General features: G+C 38.6%; 2 protein-coding genes across 5 annotated transcripts; one reads left to right on the top strand and one right to left on the bottom strand.

Moving 5' to 3' along the window:
• Positions 1-455: 455 nt before the first annotated feature.
• Positions 456-13,656, top strand: LOC106947979 (solute carrier organic anion transporter family member 1C1-like). 2 transcript variants are annotated; one of them, XM_015033360.1, is made up of 15 exons: positions 456-908; positions 2,379-2,536; positions 4,519-4,660; positions 5,156-5,288; positions 5,511-5,632; positions 6,644-6,790; positions 7,163-7,261; positions 8,005-8,259; positions 9,135-9,299; positions 9,813-10,008; positions 11,051-11,216; positions 11,303-11,487; positions 11,574-11,638; positions 11,916-12,033; positions 12,596-13,656. In XM_015033360.1, the coding sequence occupies exons 2-15, from the start codon at positions 2,444-2,446 to the stop codon at positions 12,819-12,821; spliced, it is 2,112 nt and encodes a 703-aa protein (XP_014888846.1). In that variant the 5' UTR covers positions 456-908; positions 2,379-2,443; the 3' UTR covers positions 12,822-13,656. The 2 variants fall into 2 exon arrangements, with proteins under 2 accessions (XP_014888846.1, XP_014888847.1); XM_015033361.1 differs by lacking the exons at positions 456-908; positions 2,379-2,536 and having other exon boundaries at positions 4,570-4,660; positions 5,485-5,632.
• On the bottom strand, positions 12,969-18,092 carry LOC106947980 (B-cell receptor-associated protein 29-like). 3 transcript variants are annotated; one of them, XR_001425085.1, is made up of 10 exons: positions 17,797-18,092; positions 17,539-17,592; positions 17,191-17,292; positions 16,883-16,983; positions 15,767-15,914; positions 15,532-15,667; positions 14,990-15,086; positions 14,443-14,543; positions 14,194-14,361; positions 12,969-14,094 (listed from the first exon to the last, which is right to left on the bottom strand). XR_001425085.1 is itself a non-coding variant. In XM_015033362.1 (8 exons), exons 2-8 carry the CDS (start codon positions 17,280-17,282, stop codon positions 14,326-14,328), a joined length of 711 nt encoding a protein of 236 aa, XP_014888848.1. In that variant the 5' UTR covers positions 17,283-17,292; positions 17,539-18,091; the 3' UTR covers positions 14,136-14,325. The 3 variants fall into 3 exon arrangements, 1 of the variants encoding a protein (XP_014888848.1); XR_001425084.1 differs by having other exon boundaries at positions 17,539-18,091; XM_015033362.1 differs by lacking the exon at positions 12,969-14,094 and having other exon boundaries at positions 14,136-14,361; positions 17,539-18,091.
• Between the last annotated feature and the right edge of the window lie 2,697 nt (positions 18,093-20,789).

Here is a 20,789-nt window from a genome sequence, read left to right as displayed (position 1 = left end):
TCAAACTTATTTGAGTATTTGTAAAAAAAAAAAAAAAAAAAATGGGAAAATTATGTCTATTTTTTCCTTCAACCTGACAATCGTGCAATATTTTGTGTTTGTCCATCACCCAAAATCCAACTGAGATACAATGAAGTTTCAGGTTGACACTCCACCAAAGTAAAAGTAAAATGTAAATTGTAAAAATTACTAAGACAGGCATTGAGATCCTATCAGGAGAGGCGGGATCATTACATGTCTTCATGTGCATTTATTTTACTAATGCCCAACACTGTATTGCATTTTGATCATATAACAGTTGGGCGAATTAAATGACTATTTGATGATTTTGCACGTGATGATAACATAAAGGTTTGTTGTTGTTGTTGTTGTTTTTAATAATCTTCAACATTAGATTGCTGAGAGCAGCCAGTGAATGAATGTCCTTTAAGAAAAATGACGCACAAGGCAGGACTCTGAGTCACTCACGTCACAACGCGCTACAGGTCTGATCAATGGGAAATCTGAGCCTTAATGCTGGAACTCACACGCTGAAGATGTTAACAAACTATTCGGAGCTTATCAGAGCGCAGGAAAACCCTGGCATATGTTGTCACAATTAGCCTTTTTCTTTTTTTTTTTCTTTTTTTTCCAACCTTTGAAACAGCAAGTGTGCGTCGCTGTGCAGACGGCGTTCAGTCCCCGTCCGCTGGGCACTCGCTCTGCGCGCTCCGGTCTCAGCTCCCGTGGATCTGGCACTGTGGCAGCAGGTGATTTAACAAGCAGTGGGGAGGTTTTCGTCAGAGAAGAGGATTTCTTTTTTTTAAATCTATTTTTTTCCACCTTTCTTTCCATTTTTGCCTCGCTACTCGTACAGTAAATAACAAATTAGAGCAGCTGTAACTCGAGAGATTAGAAACGCGACTTGGGTGAGTAGCCTGGTCTGATTTATGAAATAAACATTAGCTTTCCTTGAGCGGGTTGCCTGTCTTTCAGACATGCCATGTGACTGACAGAAATAGTCCGTTTCAGTGCAGCATCTCCTTCAAACACTTTGCTGGGGCAGCAGACACCATGTTTATCTGCAAATATGCCCGGATCTACAAAATCATGAAATCGCACCGTTTGCATGTGACCCAAATCCATATGCTAAATCATGAGCTGAGATTTAATGCTTTTAGTTTAAATTAATAATTCATTTAATATTTTATTAGATTTTTTTGTATTAATAATTGCATTTTCTCTTTCTTTTTAAGTGGAAATAAAGTTATGTATTTTGTATTCTTTAATTAAAATTGGTTTGGAGCAAACATCTCCAAATAAACGTGGTAATGTATGGAGTGCCAAAAGTGCCACAATTCTCAAATAAATATATAATCAAACAGTGACATTAATCTATCAGTGATTCTGTTAATGTTATTTGATGGGCAATGTTGTAATCTATTGATGAGCACTATTGACAGTTAACATGATTTCATAATTCACTGCAGCACAAAAACCATGAAATAACTATGCCAGATTGTTTTATGCTTTTCTGAACTGAAACTTCCAACGAATAACTGTGTCCATGCTTCTTTCTTTTCTGAAGTGAAGTCTTACATGAGAGAAATAAAAAATCATGTTTTTAATTCGGTCAAATTTAATGCATGAACATTTACAAGTTTTTTTTCTAAATATTTAATTCAGCGTAAAAAAGAGCTGCTGTAAAATATTTTAAAAGCTGATAAGACGCAACATATATCTAATTACAGTAATAGTTTTATATTCAAAGGAAAATGGCAGACATGGTTGCCACATGGTAATGATGAACTTTCTCCATGTGGTTTCATGGAATAACCTAGACTATTGGGAAATCATGTGCTAAATCCACATTTAAAACCTTTGCTGGTAAGTCTAGGCAGTAAGCATATTTCAAGGTATGAAGATTAAAGCTGGGTGTGAAAAAGTGATTGTTTGTGAGACTCTGGTCTCAGATTTTGAGTCTGAATCGAGCTGAATTGAGACGTGACTTGTTGTTTATTGATATCTTAAAACTTACTTCATGTTGTCAGACAGGTTCTGTTTAATTGATTTCCTAATTTTTACAGTTTTGGCATGAATTATGGCTGGTGGCGGGTAGCGAAGCATAGCTAAGGTATCCATGTTGTACTTTGATACCTTTTTTCTGTATGAATCAAATCCTCCTTTGAAACCACTTTTATATTTACTCAAACAGATTTCTATATGTATTTGATGTTGAAAGAAATTTGTTGCATTGTAATATTTAAGTATAAGAAGGCAAAACTCTTATTTAGGTTTTGTTGTAAATCTGTTCTGAATCCAGAGCCTATTTATGATTTACTGCTCATGTTACAATGTTTATCCAATTTGTTTGAATTATTACTCTCTTCGTACCCCAGGTGTGAGGAATAAACCCGTAAAAAGACCGGAGGCCTGTGTGTGAATCGGCGAGAAGGCTGTTGTCATGCAGAAATTGGAAAAACCAGGCACAGCTAGCTGGATGCTAGAGGACAGCCCTGCCACTTGTACAGCGAAGAACTGCCACCCAAATCTAAAGGTAATTTGTAGGAATAAGTTACAAGTTACCTGATATCTAACTAAATGAAAAATATTGTTGAAAGGAAGAGTGAACTGTAATGTGCAAACCTCTGAGAATGAAAAAATCCCAGCTGGATTCATACTAACATTAAATGACACACTCAGGTGGAGTATATCTTCTAATAGGTAACTCTGTTTAGTGGATTTAATTTAGGGGTATCAGAGCAAAGGGGCTAATATAGCCACACATTTTAGATTTTTATCCGAAAAAACGTTTCAAACATTTTCCTTTCCTTTCCCTACATGCACTACTCTGTTAGTTTTTCCACATAAAATCCCAACAAAATAGATTAAAGTTTGTGGTTGTAACCTGTCAGGATAATAAAAATTCAGACAAAAGATGGTAATTGAAACACAAATTGAAGTCCATTTACTGTCTCGCAGTCAGCAAAGCTATATCTGCCACAGAGTTAATTTTGCATACCACAAAAAGGTCATATAAACATATACAGAGTGCTTGAGCTTAGTGGGACGTGGGGCCCCACGTGCTCGTCACTTTCAAAGACATTAAAGCAACCTTGAACTGGAGGTGATCGTGTGTTGGGAGCAGAGAGATAGAGAGACACAGAGCAGAAAATTCACCCTCTCGTGTGTCTGCAGTGGTTCAGCTCTTTTTCTGTCGGCTTTAGAGTCAAAGTTTTGTTGGTATTTATTCGCTAGCAGACGCTAGCACCGAAAATAAGTGGACTTGGCACATAATGAATTATTTATTAGTAAAACAGTTTTCTCTGCAGCATTACTGCAATCTGTTTTCTATAGTAGGAACGTTATGGTCTTTATCCAGGTGTCATATGAGTGAAATAGCCAAAGAGATATCGTACTGGCAGCTCTAGTCAGTGTAGCTTAAAATCTTTCCTTCTGAACCGGTTGCCTTAATAGTTCTGATTTACAACTAAGAACTTATTTTGGTGGTATTTTGTTAATCTGCGCCTATATTTCTGTTGACTATGAAGTGTAAATTCAGGATGCAGCAGCATTTGTTCGCCGGCCTGGTAAGTTGCTGAGTGCAGCTGATCTCAGTGTTCTTTGGCCTCTCGGGTTGTTCTCTGTGAAAACTTTGTGAAGTTTGAACAGATTCTTATTCCTCGTTGTTAGATTAGAGAGTGTGTTTAACAGCCCTCACAAAGCTGCTTAGTGGGGGAAAAAAAATAATATTAAAGGAATTTCAGACAAGCTGCTTTTTGTCTGGTTTTCTCCCACGCCAAGAAATACCCCTGGAGTTAACCCTTTGTGATAAAAGGCTTTGTGAAACCGTGTTTTAAAAGGAACTTCGTGGCAGGAGTTCAATATGTTCAATGAAAGGTCAGATCTGTAAATAAAAACATGAGTGTTGTTTTCACAAAGCAGGACTGCAGTTTGTTGTTCCCAGTTTAATATCATCTGTCTCCGTCATTTATTTTGGGGGTTTTGTGCACTTTTATTTATTTATTTTTTATATATACCTTTGAAGTTTGAACATGGAAATCAACATTACACTGACGCACTTCAAGTTCAAAGGCAACTGAGCACGAAAATATCCAAAAATCATAAAATATGCCCTTACTAGAACGTTTATTTCTGTCGGAAAAGACGTGTATCTGATTATCCATTTCTTCTAAGTTCAGGATATTTTCAGCTCTTTCATCAGAGTGTAGCTATAGTTACCGCCCTCCCTCCCCCCCACCACCTGTTTCCAATTATTCTTACAGCTCAGAGTACAGTGGATGTGACTAAGCCTTCCTGTTACTGGGTCCACTAATCCTTCTTTTGTTACTGCCTGTCAGTGTACGCAGGTGATGAGCCAAAGACATGAAGAACATGATACTCTGGCCCAAGAATTATGCCAGTTTCCTTCTAACAAAGAGCCACTTGCACCATCCACTCATCATGCAAATCTTTATTTTTTTTCAAGGCGTTCTTTTAGTAATTTTAAGGTGATGTTAAGGTGTCTTCTCTCTCTAGATGTTCCTTGCAGCCTTGTCCTACGCCTACTTTGCTAAGACCTTATCCGGCAGCTACATGAAAAGCACGATTACACAACTGGAGAGACGATTTGACATTCCCAGCTATCTGATCGGCGTCATAGACGGGAGCTTTGAAATCGGTGGGTTTCCCTGTTCCTTTCTGCCTGGTCTTTAGTTTTACAGTTCAGTTAAGTTTAATGTGAATGCCTCTCATGCAAATGAGTCTTGTGTTTCCATTGGGATGCCTAATGATCTTGAAATGATGACATATTTATGGATACTTTTGGAATGTTTGTGAATTTATATTGCAGTCAGATGTGGGTTCAAACTTTTGGTTTTACACTGAGTAGTTATTTTAACAATTTTGTGTTCAATGCATTCCACTGTAGCCTCTGGTAGTACAACCCCCAAAGAACTGAAAAGTGTGGTGTGCGCTTGTACTCACATCCCTTTCCTTAAGATTCAGAAGTACCAATTGCTTAGTCAAGTTAACAGATTTTTAATCCCTATTGTTTATTATTTTTAATCCAGCTATATCTATATCTATCTATCTATCTATCTATCTATATATATATATATATATATATATATATGTGTGTGTGTGTTTTATTATCTTATTTGTAAACTCTCTGCAGGGAATTTGTTAGTGATTGCTTTTGTGAGCTATTTTGGTGCCAAGCTGCACCGGCCCAAGATCATCGCAACTGGATGCATTTTGATGTCTCTGGGAACCTTCCTGATCGCCATGCCTCATTTCATCATTGGCCGGTGAGTTAACGTCTTCAAAATTCAAAAACCTTTTTGCATCTAAAGCTGTTGCAAGTATTCATATTTCTTCCATCATAGAAATGTATCCGCATTTAAAAAAAAAAAAAAAAAACATTGCTTCACGTAGCCACTGTGTGGATTTAAATTGCGAGTGTCTAACTGTACCTGATGCTTTCTCCCTCCCCTTGTTTAACAGTATTGGCATTGGTATTTTATACGCAGCTATAAGATTGAAACAACCTTCAGAGCTTCAGCGAATTCAACCAGCCAGCTCTCTCCATGTCCAGTAAGTTCACTGGAGTCATCCGGGGCAGGTGATAGGCCCTCTTCGCTGCCCTCTGAAGGTAAGATATGGAAGTTCAGCCGTGCATTTTGGCAAAAAAAAGTAAAATAAAATAAAAAAATAAAAAAACACATCTTTATGTTTATGCTTTTTGTAAATTGGTGCAGTCACAACAATTAAAACTGGTAGCTCTGGATCAGCCACAGCATCCCTGGAAAGTATGTCCATAAAGTGTGCAATGTATATTACTTTGTGAGCTTTAATAGTAGACAACTTTGCAAAAACTTTGGACTTAATAAGCTAACATCAGTAGACGACAAGGCTCCCCAAGTCACTGCTGACCATGGGAACCACACACTGGACTTCAAGCAAACTTCAAAGTCCCAAATTCATGTCGAATCTGGGACTTTGATTTACGAAAGAAATGCAAAATTTATTTTCATCTGAAGACGGAGTTTGGACCACTAAGCAACACTCCAGTCCTTTTTCTCCTCGGCACACATGAAACACAACTGACGTCGTCTTGGGTTCAGATGTAGCCTAGCTTAAAGACTCTGACAGATGTATCCCGTGTTCTCAGTCCCTCTGTGTGAGGGAAAGCTACTCCTGCATAGCCTGCACCTTGTGAATCTCGCCTTTAAAAGGCTTTTTCTTCACAATCCACTCAAAGGTGCATTTATTGCTGTTTCTAACAAAATTTTACCTTCCTCCAAACTTTTCACTAACATGCCTTGATACAGCATTTCATGAACTACAATGATCTTTTCTGGCTTTCCCTTTGTGTGGAGGTTGTTAGTGACTATCTACTGGAAAGCTGTCCAATCAGCAGCCTTCCCTTCGATTGTGTAGGACAGAACAGAACAAAGCATCTCTCCACTGAAAATCATTCAAGATTAACTTTCCAGAGAAATTGAATTTTAAGTTTTCATTATCAGTAAGCCATGACCTTCAAAATTAAATTTAGTTAAATGCTTGAATCATCTGTGTAATTACTCCAATGATATGTAAGTTTCAGCTTTTGTACTGAAATAGTGTTTTTTTTTTCTTCTCTCTGTTTTCTTGTGAACTGCAGGATGCGAACAAGAGTCCAGCATTTCACTGTGGATGTATGTGTTGCTGGGAAATGTTCTGCGTGGAATTGGAGAGACTCCTGTGCAGCCTTTGGGAATATCCTATATTGACGACTATGCACAGTCGGAAAATGCTGCCCTGTATATAGGTAATGTAGATGAGTTCACAACTATTTAGAACAAAAAATAAAACATTTATTTTATTCTTTTGGTGTTTGGTAACTGCTGTCAAAGTAGCATTTTTGTGGACGTTCTTATAGGCAATAGTGACACGAAGTGGAGTTTAGTTGCTCATATTTCACATGCTTAGTTATGGATTTCCTGTGTGGATTATTTCATACATAATGAGCGTTTCCCAAGACAGTCACCTCGACTCTTACTCTTAATATTGGTCCTCGCTAAAAACATCAGTTTTAACTCTGGTCAAACATGCTTATGCATTGAATACATAAAGAAACAGATAACTGCAGTGACACTGAAGGAACATGTAGCTGAGACTAAATGCTTTCTGTTTGTCACAGGTTGCGTCCAAACCATTGCAATTATTGGTCCTGTGTTTGGTTTCTTGCTCGGGTCTCTGTGTGCCAAGATTTATGTCGATGTTGGCTACGTAGACATGGGTGAGTAAAGCTGAACTCCGCCCGATGATTCAGACACGCTGTTGGGTAATCCTTTAATGGTTTAGCCTCTGGAAAATTAAGTTAGGTTTGGAAATTATATGTTGTGCATTATAGTTTCTTCAGGCATTCTGCCAGCAGAAAATCCAACTGGACAAATTTCTGTGCCTTGTTGAAGTATTCACAACCCTGAAACATAGAAAATTCATTACATTACTGTCACAGATTTTGATGCACTTCGTTGAGTTTTATTGATACTTTATTGAGTTTTACCAATGGAAGTCTACAAAATTAAATTAAAAATTAAATTAGAGCTCAGCCCAGAAGTCGTTTAGTTAGTAAAGAACTCCACCTGTGTGTCATCTGGTCTCTATATGAATGATACTGTCCTGCAAAACTTTGTTACCGAACATTGGTGAGCATAAATATGATCAGGTTTTCTTCCACCACTAAATTATGGACTTATTTGAATTTGTCTATCTTCTAAAATCACAATAAAACACATAGTGGTTTGTGGGTGTAACCAGGCAAGACGTGAACGCTCTGATCAAGAAGCAAGACATTTTTTTAAAGCTCTTGTGAAACTCTAGTTTAACCCTAAAGTGAAGAAAAGATGGACTTCATGAACATGTACCCAAGGTAGAAGAGCATTAAAGTCAGTTTTATGAAAGTGACAAACGTCTAATTAATTCATGAACATGGGAATAAATTCCACCACCAAACTCTGTGTGCTTCTCCTTTCACAGAAACAATCACCATCACCCCTGACGACGCCCGCTGGGTAGGAGCGTGGTGGCTGGGTTACCTTGTGGCTGGCACTGTCACGCTCCTGTCCGCCGTTCCTTTCTGGTTCCTGCCCAAGTCTTTGCCAGTACCTGTGGATAAACATGATAGTGTCTGTACTCCAGAGCAGACCAGGTTTATCAAAGATGCAGATTCGCCAACCCTGGACCACAAGATCAGACCCGAGGAACCAACCAATTTACACATGATGGCCAACGGTACAACAAACCTCACAGGGTTACGCCGTGACCTACGTGTTTTTTTTTTTCACCTTAAAATCATAAACTGCAATGTATTCTTTTGAGATTTTATTTAACAGACAGAAGGAAACAAAAATGTTTTGCAATGTTTTAGACATTGCAAACCATGTCTAATCACTGCCTTCAATGTTTGAAGTCTCCCATCGGTCAATACTTCTATTGCCGCTGCTACTCCAAGTAGTTTGGGGGAATCTGTACAAGCTGTGCACAAATAGAGCCTGAAATATTCTCTCATTCGTCTTTGGGAAATAGCTCAAGTTCAGTCAGGTTGGATGGAGAGCATCTGTGAGCAGTAATTTTCATGTTGGCTTTAGGTCTGGACTTTGAGTAGACCATTCTAACCCTTGAACATGAGCTGAACCGAACTATTGTAACTCTGGCTTTTAGGTGTGTTCATTCTGATGTGCAGTCTTAGTTTTCTTCCACTCTCAGGATTTTGTATGTGGACTAAAAAGTCTAATTAAACTGGATAATTTTGACCAATATGAAAATAAGTTCTGGTACATTACATAAAACCTCAACAAAATAGAACAATGTTTGCGGTCGCAGTGTGACAAATTTCAAAGGATGCATTGTGTATTAATTGTTTTACAAGGGAATGTTCTGGATGTAGACAGATTTGTATCTTTATGCGCTTACTGGAGTATTAAGAGTTGCATTGCCTCTTTAAATAGAGGCATTATCTTCTACCCTGCAGGGTAAATCTCATTTCATTAGCTCATTTCACTACATTTTGCAACTTATTAAGAAAGATTTATTAATTGTTACCTATTTTTAATGTTTAATTCGACATGCAAACAATGACATTTATTAATTTAAACTTTCCTTCACAGAATTTGTGCCAACATTGAAGATACTTCTTGGAAATCCTGTCTACATCATCTACCTGGGTGTAACCATCATCCAGTTCAACTCACTCATCGGCATGGTGACCTACAAACCAAAATACATTGAGCAGCACTACGGCCAGTCGGCTTCAAAAGCCAATTTTCTTATGGGTAAGTAAATTTAGACATTTTTAATCATATATATATAGTCGGCAAGTTGTACGTCTTTTGTTTTTTCTAGTAGGGCATCTTTTGATCAATTTGTATAATCCAACCTCTACCTATGTTTGAAGTAGGTGCTGCAGCTTCACAGAGCGACATTTAGCACAACGCTTAGTATTCTGTTGTTAGCGACAAACGTCACAGATTATTAAGGCCATTTAAACAATCAATACATTGCAGCTGAAAACAGTGTAAAAACATAGATCTCATTCGTCCCCACAGAGTTCATGGGTGGGAGATTTATAAGTTCAGTGTGAAATACATTCATCCTCTTCACCATCAGAAGACAATTTTACATCTTTTATGAATGGCTTCAACTCTGTTTAAATGAAATACGTATGAGACTAATTTCTTATTTTGATCTCTGTTTGGAAGGGAAGTTTCTGCACATGCTCCTTATATAACTTCTTTCCTGATCCTCTCTCCCTTTAAGAATGAGTTGGTTTTTCTTTGATTGGCTAGGCATGATCAACATCCCAGCTGTGGCCCTCGGGATGTTTTCTGGAGGCGTCGTCATGAAGAAGTTCAAACTGGGCGTCATGGGAGCAGCTAAATTTGCCTTTGGGACTTCCCTGTTGGGGTTCTTTCTGTCATTCCTATTCTTAGCCATGGGCTGTGAGAACTCGAAGGTGGCTGGCATCACAGTTTCATATACTGGGTATGTAATCGTTATAGGAATTTGGTTTTAAATGAATGTTTTCAAGCTGTCCTTATACCTGGTGAGGTATTCAAGTGTCCAGGTTAAATAACTTCTGGATAGGCCGATTTTGCTTCCAAGTGCCAAAAGCAAAGCAAGGTTTAAGTCAGTAGTCATGTTTGCCGTTGCCGCGGTTACCAGGATACAGTTGCCTTAAAGGATAATCAGCCTAACGAGAGCAGAGGCAGGTGGGAACGTTGTTTGCTTAAATTTTCCGCAATGCATTTCCAAAGGCGATGTAGACGTGACCTTCTGGAATGTGTTTTCTTTTTACTTTTTGCTCTGACTGTTTTTGTTCTTGAGACAGAAGTGTTGGCCAGACAAACCCCAACTTTATCCCTGACATTCTTGAATAGCTTTAGCAAATCCACTGCGAGAATGTTGACACAAAATAATCTGTTTAGAGAGATTTGGTCGGTATTTTTGAGAAAGTCCTGCACCAGTAACCAAAATAATTCACGTTTTCTCATATGGTTTGGTTGTAGACTTTTTGTTTTTATAAATGTCTCTTTGTTGTGTCATGCCTGCGATCATTCGCAGCACATTACGTGTTGTTGGAATTAAACAAATCAGGTTTTTTGATCAGACAGTTTGATAGCCTCAGGATTTTCTTGTGTAAAGAGTTTTCCTAGGCGTTATTGTGTGTAAAACATATTTTCGCTTTGGTCAAGTAAAGTTAAGTAGCTGAGCAAACACTTAATATACAGTTGGAGGAACATGATTCACAGCTAAGTCTACCTATGAAGTCAGAATGAATTAAGTATTTCAATCGTAAACATGTTGTACCAGGATAAAGACAAATTACTAGAGATTTTCTTGACATTAATTCGGGTCCTCGTTAGAACTGTGCGGACATTTGGAGACACGTTTTGTCCTTATAAAACAAGTTTTGTACGCATCAAAAGGCATATATCATGTTTTGTACCAGAACACTTGTGAGTTTCTGTCTGTATTCCTAGACAAAATGCACAATGACATGTACATGTTCTGTTCTCATTCACAGAGTGGACGACCTGTCTTATCAGGAACAGTCTTTGTTTTCTGACTGTAATTCCGGCTGCTTGTGCTCGACGAAGGAGTGGGACCCAGTGTGTGGAGAGAATGGGATCACCTACATCTCTCCTTGTTTAGCTGGATGCACGTCGTCCTCAGGCTCTGGCAGAAACATGGTTGGACACGCAGCATTTCCGTCCTATCACCTATAGCTAATTGATTTTTTATTTATTTATGAATTGATTGTTTCTCCCACTGTCAGGTTTTTGACAACTGCAGGTGTGTGTCAGTGACTAATGTCCAGCCAGGAAATATAACGGCTAGTTTAGGCCAGTGTTCACCCAGACGCAGTTGTGACGGAGTGTTCCCGTACTTCCTGGCTCTGTCTGTCCTCAGTTCCTTCGTCATCTCTCTCGGGGGCACGCCGGGCCTCATGCTTCTGGTCAGGCACGTAATAAACGACGCATATTGTGAAAAAATTTTTCAGTGTGATTAAATAAAAAATATTGAAGGGTTTAGTTATGTGCTTACAGGTGCATAAAGCCTGAGTTGAAATCCCTAGCTCTTGGAATCCACACACTGGCCACACGCACCCTGGGTAAGAGCTTTTGATTACCCAGCTTTTACTGGATGCTCCCGACTAATTAGCATGAAATGAACTGGTAATATAATCTCAAACCTTAGTTGATGACAGCGTTCATGACCGTTTATACTGTGCATTATTTGATAATATCACAGAAGACTCATGTCTAATGAGGGAAGCTTAGTCTACTGGCACTTGCTATTATTAGCTTTGAACTGTAAGTGTAAACTACATCAAACAGCCTCATTAGTAGCAGATGAATAAACGAAGTTTTCTTCATCTTGCACAACAGCAGGAATACCCGCTCCCATCTACTTTGGCGCCATAATAGATACAACCTGCCTCAAATGGGCATACAGCACATGTGGAGGAAAAGGCGCTTGCAGAATTTACAACACTTCATCTTACAGGTAATGTGAACGCGATGTATTGAAGCGCAGAAGCAATTTCTACATGAAATAGTTTCCAGGAACTGAAAAACAGTTTGAAGTTTAGTGATTTGTTGCAAATTTAAAACACTTTAAATCGGGGTTTAAAGCCAGAGCACCTCATGAATGTAGAAACTTAACTTTTCCTCCCTGTTTTGAAGGGAATGCTCTTCAGCAGAGAGCGAACTCTTGATTAGTGTGGCAGGGAGAGAGCAAAGACAGATATGACCGGATTCCTTTTAATTGTCACACTCTGTAAGCTCCGCGTGGATTTTAATTACGGGCCAAACTGTTTGTTTCTAATTAAGAAAATGCTGAAAGGGCGGTAATCCCACCTCGTCTTTATTCCGAGCCCTATCAGCTGCGAGAGGACGACCGGCGTGCCTTTAATTAAAATGCAGTGGAGTGAAGGCTTCTTGAAAATATGAATACGAAAGTGTGAATTTTAACAATGACTTTCCCCTTAGGGATTTGGAGCCTGACTTAGACATGCACCAAAGACTACGGAGCAATCTGTCCTCTAACAATATTGTTTTTAACACAGGATAGTGTACCTGGGCCTCACACTCGGTCTGAGGGCGGTCTCCTTCTTCCTTTGTGTTTGGGGATTTGCTCTTCTCAAAAGACACATTAAAAGGGAGGAGAAGGAGGCTCTGAGCAACCAAAACGGTGAACTGGAGTCGCTGAGGAAAGACGAGAACAGCTCCATGCACTGTGAGCAGTTTATACTGAGCCCTGACTGCAATCCCGAAAGAGAGACTCGTTTGTAAGCTCCTGCACATCATCCTCTCCTCTGGCTCTTGATGCACCACACATGTGCCGAGATATATCTCAGACCAGACAGGTATTTGTGCAGAAATGTGTTACCTGGAATATTTAGAAAAAACAAACAAAACAAAACAAAAAAAAAACAGTTGTGCTATATTTTCTGTAGAAATCTTTGCTTTTATTTTCAGCCTGGTTGTAATGTCAGCTAATAGAATAAGAAAACTGTAGTCACACGCTGCTTTGTTAACGTCGTGTCCATGTATTTGCTCATATGTATACTCGCATTATTTCTTCGGCGTACGTCGGGACGACATTTTTAAATCTCTGTAGGCAAAGTTTAAATGTAAGTTCTCTGCAAGGGAAAACAATTGCTGTATGTCCTGAATATGTTGATTCTAGCAATGCCTTGCATACCTTACACTGTAAGTTGCAAGGGCAACAGTTTAAGCGTTCTAACTAATGTGTTACTTTTAAACAAATAATGCAACGATGAGGCTCTTTGCCACAAAACCTACCTCATTTTTCTGGTTGTACTGTGTTGTGTGTAGAGCTCATGTAGCCACCGCTGTGCCTCATTTTGTTTTAAATTTGAAATTTCACCCTGATCTTATTTTTTTATTGTCTGTTTTTTGGATCATGGAGTTTTGTCAACACCTCTTCCTGCAAGTCTAATACGACGGGTAAAAAACAGGTTTTGCATATGTCACCATTTGATGACATGGAACACCCACCAGGTATCATTGACAATCCCAAAAATCAACATAATTTCATGAATTCAGTTGTGTGTGCTTTAGTGGAATGACACAGGAAATGGATATTAAACACTGTTTCTTTAAATCCAGTTCACGTCACATTAATCGATCCCTTAATACGTGGCCGACGCTATATTTAGATATATTTATATTTAAAAGAAATCTGCTCCTTCCACTGAAACTCCACTCCAGATTTTCCTGGTTACCTGCAATAAACGATTACAGGAAAAACATTTTTGAATTGGTTTAAAAATAGCAGGAGAGTCCTTCTGTCTTTATACAGGAGATGCTACGTTACAATCTCACAAAATGTCCCTAATGTATGTGTTTTTGTAAAAGTCAAAGTATCTACTCTTAAATCCACTTCACGTCTGGAGTCTCTTGGTCTGTTTTGGGGCATTATTGTACGTCTTTATTAAGTAATACATCTTGAATCTGTGGGTCTCATAAGTTATTAAAAAAGTCATAATCAGCAATAAACTCTCAAAACATTTTTCCAGCCGGTTCTAGGTTCTAAGATGTTCTTGCATATGTGCTGAAATGTTGCCAGGCCAGCAAGACAAAATGGAAAACGGGCTTTTATTTATTCAACAAATAACACACAATTTTCTTAATCTTTTACATGTATATAAAACAATATTCTCCTCCAGAAGAAAATAAACCTGAAGAGATTTGTGACGGAGACATATGGCGTCTGCTGTTCTCATCTGTGAGCGGAGTGGAGGTAAACCCAGGTCTCGTCACAGCCACGTGATTACTGATCTTTTTTATCCTCAGCACTCTGGAGGTTCTGTGGATCGAAAACGGTGTCATCAACGAAACATGACGGCAGTGAGTGAGGTGAAAATGTTCTGTAATTTGTGCCGCGTACCTGCAGCAGATGATGCTCCCTTAGTAGTCTGTCATATTCATGCGCCAGACCTTTGGCCTGTTTTTTCATGGCTTCAACTTCAGCGTCAGACCTTCGCACAGCTGGACACAAAAACAGTCAATCGTTTCTAAAGAGTCATAAAAATCTCTGCTCCAGTTGTTAGAGATGACGTAAGGTGGAAGCAAACTAATCCGCTCTTTAGAATACCTTAAATTTTCATCCAGCTTAATAAAATTGATCCTTGTTTGGGAAGAGTAAGTCTAATTTTAAATTTGCTCTGAAAGTTTTAGAATAAGAACGTAGGAAAACTAATATTTCTTGAAGATTTAGCGTGTCTAAAATATAATCGTACAAGGGAAGAGTTTAGTTTTTACTTTAACAGTGATTGTTCATTGATCTTTACTGGATGTAATCATTTGTGTGTTTTGTCACTGGGCACAAAACTTACAAAAATATAACCTTAGCAAGTAATTAGCAAATACAGAAGTTTGACTGTTTAGATTTGTTTTTAAATTCATTTAAACAAATTAAAGCAATGACTACTCACCTTCCCCAGCAACTTTTAGTTGACTTTGAAGCTTTTCAATCTCCAACTTCAATTGATTATTTGTTTTCAGCGAAGATTGTTCTCTTTCCAGGAGAGCCTAAGCAAACATGATCATCCTTAGATAACAAATCGCTATTTTTTTATTTTTACATTGGATAAGAGAATTCATTATCTTATAACTACAGCCGTCCTTTACGTATTTTTTCAGTTTAAATATTAAAATTTGAAGAAAAAAAATTGTTTGTATGTCTGATTGCAGCAATTAAATCAGATCTTGTAATCAGTTGCTGAAAACTTGGAATGCTTTCATGTTTTTTATATTCTTGTCTACTTGAGTGGAAAGTATATTGATGCAGAACAATTTATGGATATTTTACCCACCTCTGCAAAAACATCAGCTATAAAAAAAAAGAAGATCTCAGATCAGTTGTACATGACGAAGGCCTTCTGCAAAACTTTTAATCAGAACAAGAAATGCATGCAAGATATTGAATTTTTTTCAGGTTTGTATCGCTGCAGAAATATAAATCACTAGCTCTCACTGTTTTGAGAATCTGGTTGTCCTCCTGGTGCCTCTCGGCTGTTTTAAATGCATTATCCATCTGTGCCTGAAGACCAGCAGTGTTTACCGAAGTCTCAGCAATCTGGTTTAGCAGAGTGACAATCCGGCGCATGACGCTGCAGAGCAGAAAGGCAAATTGACTGCATGTTGCACAGATAAAGCAGGACCTCAGGATGTCGTTAGTCACCAGGGTAGGCAGGAGTCGCTGAACTCACAGCCAGAGAAAGAGAGAGAAGCCGCAGATGTAAAGGTTCCTCTGGGCCCTGAACAGCTTCATGTGGACGTGGTCGTACAGGTTCGGGCTGGCCTGAGCGTCGTGCACAGGCTCAGGGCCAGAGTACTTCTGCACGTCTCGGATGGCGTCTGAGGTTAGAAAGCAGGCGGGGCAGGTTGAGCAGGAGTTCCTACTGATATCGCTTACTCATGCAAAACTTTTCACATTTTGTCGTATTACGACCTAAAACGTTTTATGCAATACAGGAACATAAAGTATCCTGTTCATCCTTGTCCAACAGTTCAGGCTCTTTCTACAGAGTTTCTAAAAGTTCATTTTCAGACACAGGTTGTCAGTTGGATGTGCTGTCGTTGTGGACTTTGACTGGGCCATTCAAACTTATTGTACTTCTGGGCTGTTTTAAGTTGTCCTGGAGTTTATATGACCCATGTATTATTGGGATGAGCTTTCACTTTTAGATAGCTAGAATATACTACGATGTCTTTACACTCTTAATTTATAACCCTGCTTTTCAGATTGCCCACAACTTTATGTTTCATAATGTTGTTTGTTCACTAAACCTCGCAGGTCTTCACAGAACAGCTGCATCAATGTTGCGATTGATTTGGAAATTTTGACATTACACTCAAGTTGAGGGCAATCCTGCTGTAGGAACTGAAAATAGTAGGATTTGCTATTCTGTTGGTGTTAAAAGCTATGATCAAAACAAGCCAATATTTATGTATTTCCCTTCATATCAGACATTCAAACAGTGAACAAATAAAGTATCCTGCAGTACTGTATGTCTGCCACTGGTTTAAAAAAAGACACTATATTATATATGCAGCCATAAACCTCCAATTTCAGGACGCATTCAATGTTTTTCTGATTCAGAAACTGGCTACAATGGACAATTTCACAGGATGAAAACAAATGTATTCATGGTCATTGTCTTCCCATTCTGTGTCATAATTTCGTTTGACTTTATTTTGGTGTGTCAAATACATGTGAGAAATGATGAATGAAATAATGAGGAACGCCAGGCTTTTTGTCATTAGCTCACAAAGTATGAGAAAATTGAAGGAATGTGACCGCTTTCTGTCGGCCGAGTCCTTACCACAAAAAAGAACAACAAGGGCCATTATCATCGCAAAGAAGAACTTGTTCCAGTATGGAGATAACCAGCTCCAGATTCTCCATTTGAAAACTACATGCCATCTGCAAGGACGGTACAATGCGTGTTGCTTTAATGTCAGACAATAGACAACAAGTATGCATTAAAACAATAAAGATGCAATGAGCTGGAGAATTACTAGAACTGCATTGTTCACGCTTTGACTCAAAAGTGTAGATCAGCAGAGTATGACCTACACAGGCCTCTAATTGCATGTAAAGTGTTGATCTAATGGTAGCATGTTCTGGTACCTGTGTGCTGATATAAAGGGAATGCACAGGATGAGGTTGAACACGATCTCTGCATACAGGAAGAAGGCCACCGCGGTCCACTGGAGAGTCATCGCAACGTTTCTGTGGAGAATAAATGGATAGAAAATGTTTTAGAAAATGAGACAACTCTATGATCTGTGTGGCTCCCCAGTAAAGAGGTTAAACTGACCTGAACCCAGTTATACACAGTATAGTCAGTAATAAGTTGAAACTTTTTTTTTAATCTAAGCTATTTTTTCCTGCTATATTAAACTACATCTGTGTGTTACTTTCTCAGCAATCCTGATTTTTTATTTTTATTTTCAATCGACTTGCAGATGATCGTACCTGTCTCTTTGTCCCGTAACTTGAAATCCTGCCTCACTTCTCCTCCGAGCAGCACTTTGAAGGTTTTCAGAGAAATGGGAGTAAACGACGGAGCTGGTAACTTACCAGGCAAAGGTTTAAGGTTTAAGCTGGAAAGTACTGGAGAGTCCCCACACGCTGACGCTCATCCACATGCTCTCACACACACACACAGAGTCGCAACAGCTGCAGGGGAACATCACAACACCCGAAGCCTGAAATAAAAACTCCATAGCTGACCTCCTTCGTCGTTCCCCTTGGACTCAGTGAAAGATCAAAGCGTTAAAACCCGTCTGAAATCTTTGTTGTGGGACACAGAAAGACAGAGAGTTGTCTTTTGGTTTGAGTCTCTGTCTTTCTCTGTGTGAAGGAGAATGTGTTTGCCGGGTGTGAGCTCGTGTTACACGTTGCTTTACAAAAATAGCCAAGTGTGGACGGCTGATTCGAAATAGATTCAAGCTGGTTGTTATTCTAACCTTCTGTTCAAATTTGTATTATTTGCTTGTACAATTTAGGAGAACACAATCTGTGTGTGTGAGATACAGAGCCTCGAAAACAATCAGAACTTTTTTTTTCCTCCTTGGAAATCACCTTGGCTTCACAAATAATAATAATAATAATAATAATAATAATAATAATAAACAAGCTTCATATAAGCTTCCTGTATTTTGTATAAATCCATCACTGGGATTCTCAGATCGCAGTGAACAGAAATACACCTTAATTTCTGCTTATACATTTTATTAGAATAGAACAAAAATACACTTTACTGTCCCACAGAGGGGAAATTCAGGTGCAATGCATCAAATTTTGATCACAAAAAGATCAAAATTTGTTAAAAAAATTTTAAAATAGTAAATACAAAATTAAGAATATTATACTATGCAGATCACAATATATTAAAAAACTGTCAGAAAGGCCATTCTCCGATCCAAGGGACGTGTAACTGTGTGGGATAATTTTTTTTTTAAATATGCATGATGTGTATCTGTGCATTAAAAAGCCATCAGAGTATGTAAAATATTTGAAAAATTAAAACTGTGTAGAAAGCCTGAGTTATTAATGTGAGTAAAAGTGTGCAAATAACTGCAGAAATAAGAAAGAGATTTGTGGCGATGGTGGAACTACCACCAGGTTCAGAGAGGCTTAAAAACATGTGACTTTACTTAATTTTTGCTTCTTTTTTTTGTTAAAGAAAATGATCAGTGAGAAGCTGATTGAGGTGTAATTATATGCTAGTTTTGGGTTATTTTTTTTATGTACAAATACTTTCTTTGTACTCACTTCCTTTTTGTTTCTACAAGAAACTCCAAATAACAAAAACATTTGAAGACATTTAGCAAGTTCATTGCATTGCTCAAGTCTTACTTCAAGGTTTTTATTCAAAAAATTCTAGCTGCAGTTTTTCCACACACATTTTCACATCCATGTATCAACATTCCCATCTGGAAATGTCTCAAACATCCATAAGGGGGCAATGTTGCCTCTTGGACAAATCAAACATGGTTAGATATTTTGAAATGAAATCAAAAAGTCCTTTTTAAATGATTACAGTCAATTTTTAACACAGGTAATCATTTCAATAATTCTTTAGTCATAAACACCTACAAATTATTTATCCCAGAAACATACTCCCAGTTTCAAAATAACTACATTTAGTATTCAGCGTCATTTTTTATTTTTTTTTGGATGAGTATTGCCTTTTCCTGCCACGAGTCTTTCTATTTTCTCCTCTCCAATATTTTCTGCTCACAAACTGTAATCACACAGGCTTCCTCTGTGAAAAAGCTTGATAACTGCGATCGTCTTTGGCTGCTGACTGAGGAGCGCTCAGCTGCAAACTGTTTACAGCTGCACCCTGTCACAGCTTTTTAGGAACGGATAAGCATCTCTGACAACAACTTGTCGCTGCACCGCTTTAGAGGCCACTGATTTGCTCCTGCATGGAGAGGTAGCCATGATGGCTTTCACCAAGGACCACCTGTGTGCAGCTACTTGTGCATATCATTTACTAAGCTGGTTGTGTAGTGAGAAAAGATTTTAAAAAAAGAATTAAATGATCTCACTGCCATACACAGTGATATATTGTAGACTGATGTCTGTCTCCAGGGATATTTCTTAAAGCATAGTGATAGTGTTAGGGGTACTGTACCCTAAGTTACATCAAATAAAAGTTTGCATTAAACAAGCATAATCTCAGAAAATACAAAAGCAATTTTAAATCTCAGTTTCCTTTTAAGGGTATCTTATCTGGTCTGGTAGCCTAAAGCTTAAAGCAGGTGGTGCCGTTCTTATTTGCCACAGTTTCCAACAAGCTTTTGCAATGCCGAGTGAGGAGAGAACCTGGCCGACTCGTCTTTGAGAAAAGGTTTTATTTCAGCCGCAATGAAAATTTTTCAAACATGGATGAAATGTTTAGGGTCATTCATAAAATGAGTCCTAAAGACGGCTGGAATGGGTGGGAGTGGCTTCAATAGCTACTAAATAACTATTAATACGCTCTCAGGAGCAACATATTTGTTCTGGACCCGGCCAGGTTACCACAGGTCAGAACTGTGTCAGGAGCTGCGCAGCATCGCCATTCAGCTGCAGGGTCTGCAGGAATTATATGATGCAATAACATCAACATGAACCCTGAAGGTTTTTGTGGCAGAACCTATAAAAAAGGCACTTTTTAGAGAGCAAAGGGAGATCCCAGCCAGTAATGGTTTGACATACCTGATAAAGTGCTCAATGAACACGTAAACGACCTCGCCTCTGTTTTCCTTCGGGGTTAGCAGAGGAAAACTCATTTCAGCTGCTTGTGTCCTTGATCTCACAATTTCAGCGACTACATCAGGTCCTGCCTGTGGCCGATGGCTGGAACACAAACCCACTTGTAGAAACTCGGCGCTTTCAGGCACGGCTGAGTCAGGCGTGTCCAATATGCCGTTTGTGAATTTCTTCTCAGTTCTTCTCCGTCTTATTCTTTTGTGTGTTAAATACTTAATCCAAGCACTCCAAAGGTTGTTTTTTTTTTAATGAGATGACTCATTTCCTCTGAGATCCACTTAAAAGCTGTAGTTAGCTGTTAGTAACCATTTATTGACAAAAGAAAGACCTAATCCTTTGTGTTAAGTGGGCTGCAATGTGGCAGAAAATGTCTACCTTTCTCTTCAAGATATTACAACCAGATCAGCTACAATGAGCTGTTAAAATGAAATGAGGCTGGCTGTGTCAGTTATAAAGTTAGT

The sequence above is a fragment of the Poecilia latipinna genome, unplaced genomic scaffold (assembly GCF_001443285.1).
Source record: "Poecilia latipinna isolate Pla-1442-1.1 unplaced genomic scaffold, P_latipinna-1.0 Scaffold265, whole genome shotgun sequence".
Classification (NCBI taxonomy): Eukaryota; Metazoa; Chordata; class Actinopteri; order Cyprinodontiformes; family Poeciliidae; genus Poecilia; species Poecilia latipinna.
The sequence above is the reverse complement of the archived record's forward strand: the minus strand, read 5'-3'. Positions and strand labels throughout refer to the sequence as shown.

Coding starts and splice junctions, on each gene's coding strand:
- LOC106947979 (XM_015033360.1), top strand. CDS start 2,444: ATGCAGAAATTGGAAAAACCAGGCACAGCTAGCTGGATGCTAGAGGAC. Junction 2,537..4,518: donor ACTGCCACCCAAATCTAAAG/GTAATTTGTAGG, acceptor TTCTCTCTCTAG/ATGTTCCTTGCAGCCTTGTC. Junction 11,217..11,302: donor CAGGCTCTGGCAGAAACATG/GTTGGACACGCA, acceptor TCCCACTGTCAG/GTTTTTGACAACTGCAGGTG.
- LOC106947980 (XM_015033362.1), bottom strand. CDS start 17,282: ATGACTCTCCAGTGGACCGCGGTGGCCTTCTTCCTGTATGCAGAGATC. Junction 15,087..15,531: donor ACAACCAGATTCTCAAAACA/GTGAGAGCTAGT, acceptor ATGTTTGCTTAG/GCTCTCCTGGAAAGAGAACA. Junction 14,544..14,989: donor ACTAAAAGTTGCTGGGGAAG/GTGAGTAGTCAT, acceptor TTTTGTGTCCAG/CTGTGCGAAGGTCTGACGCT.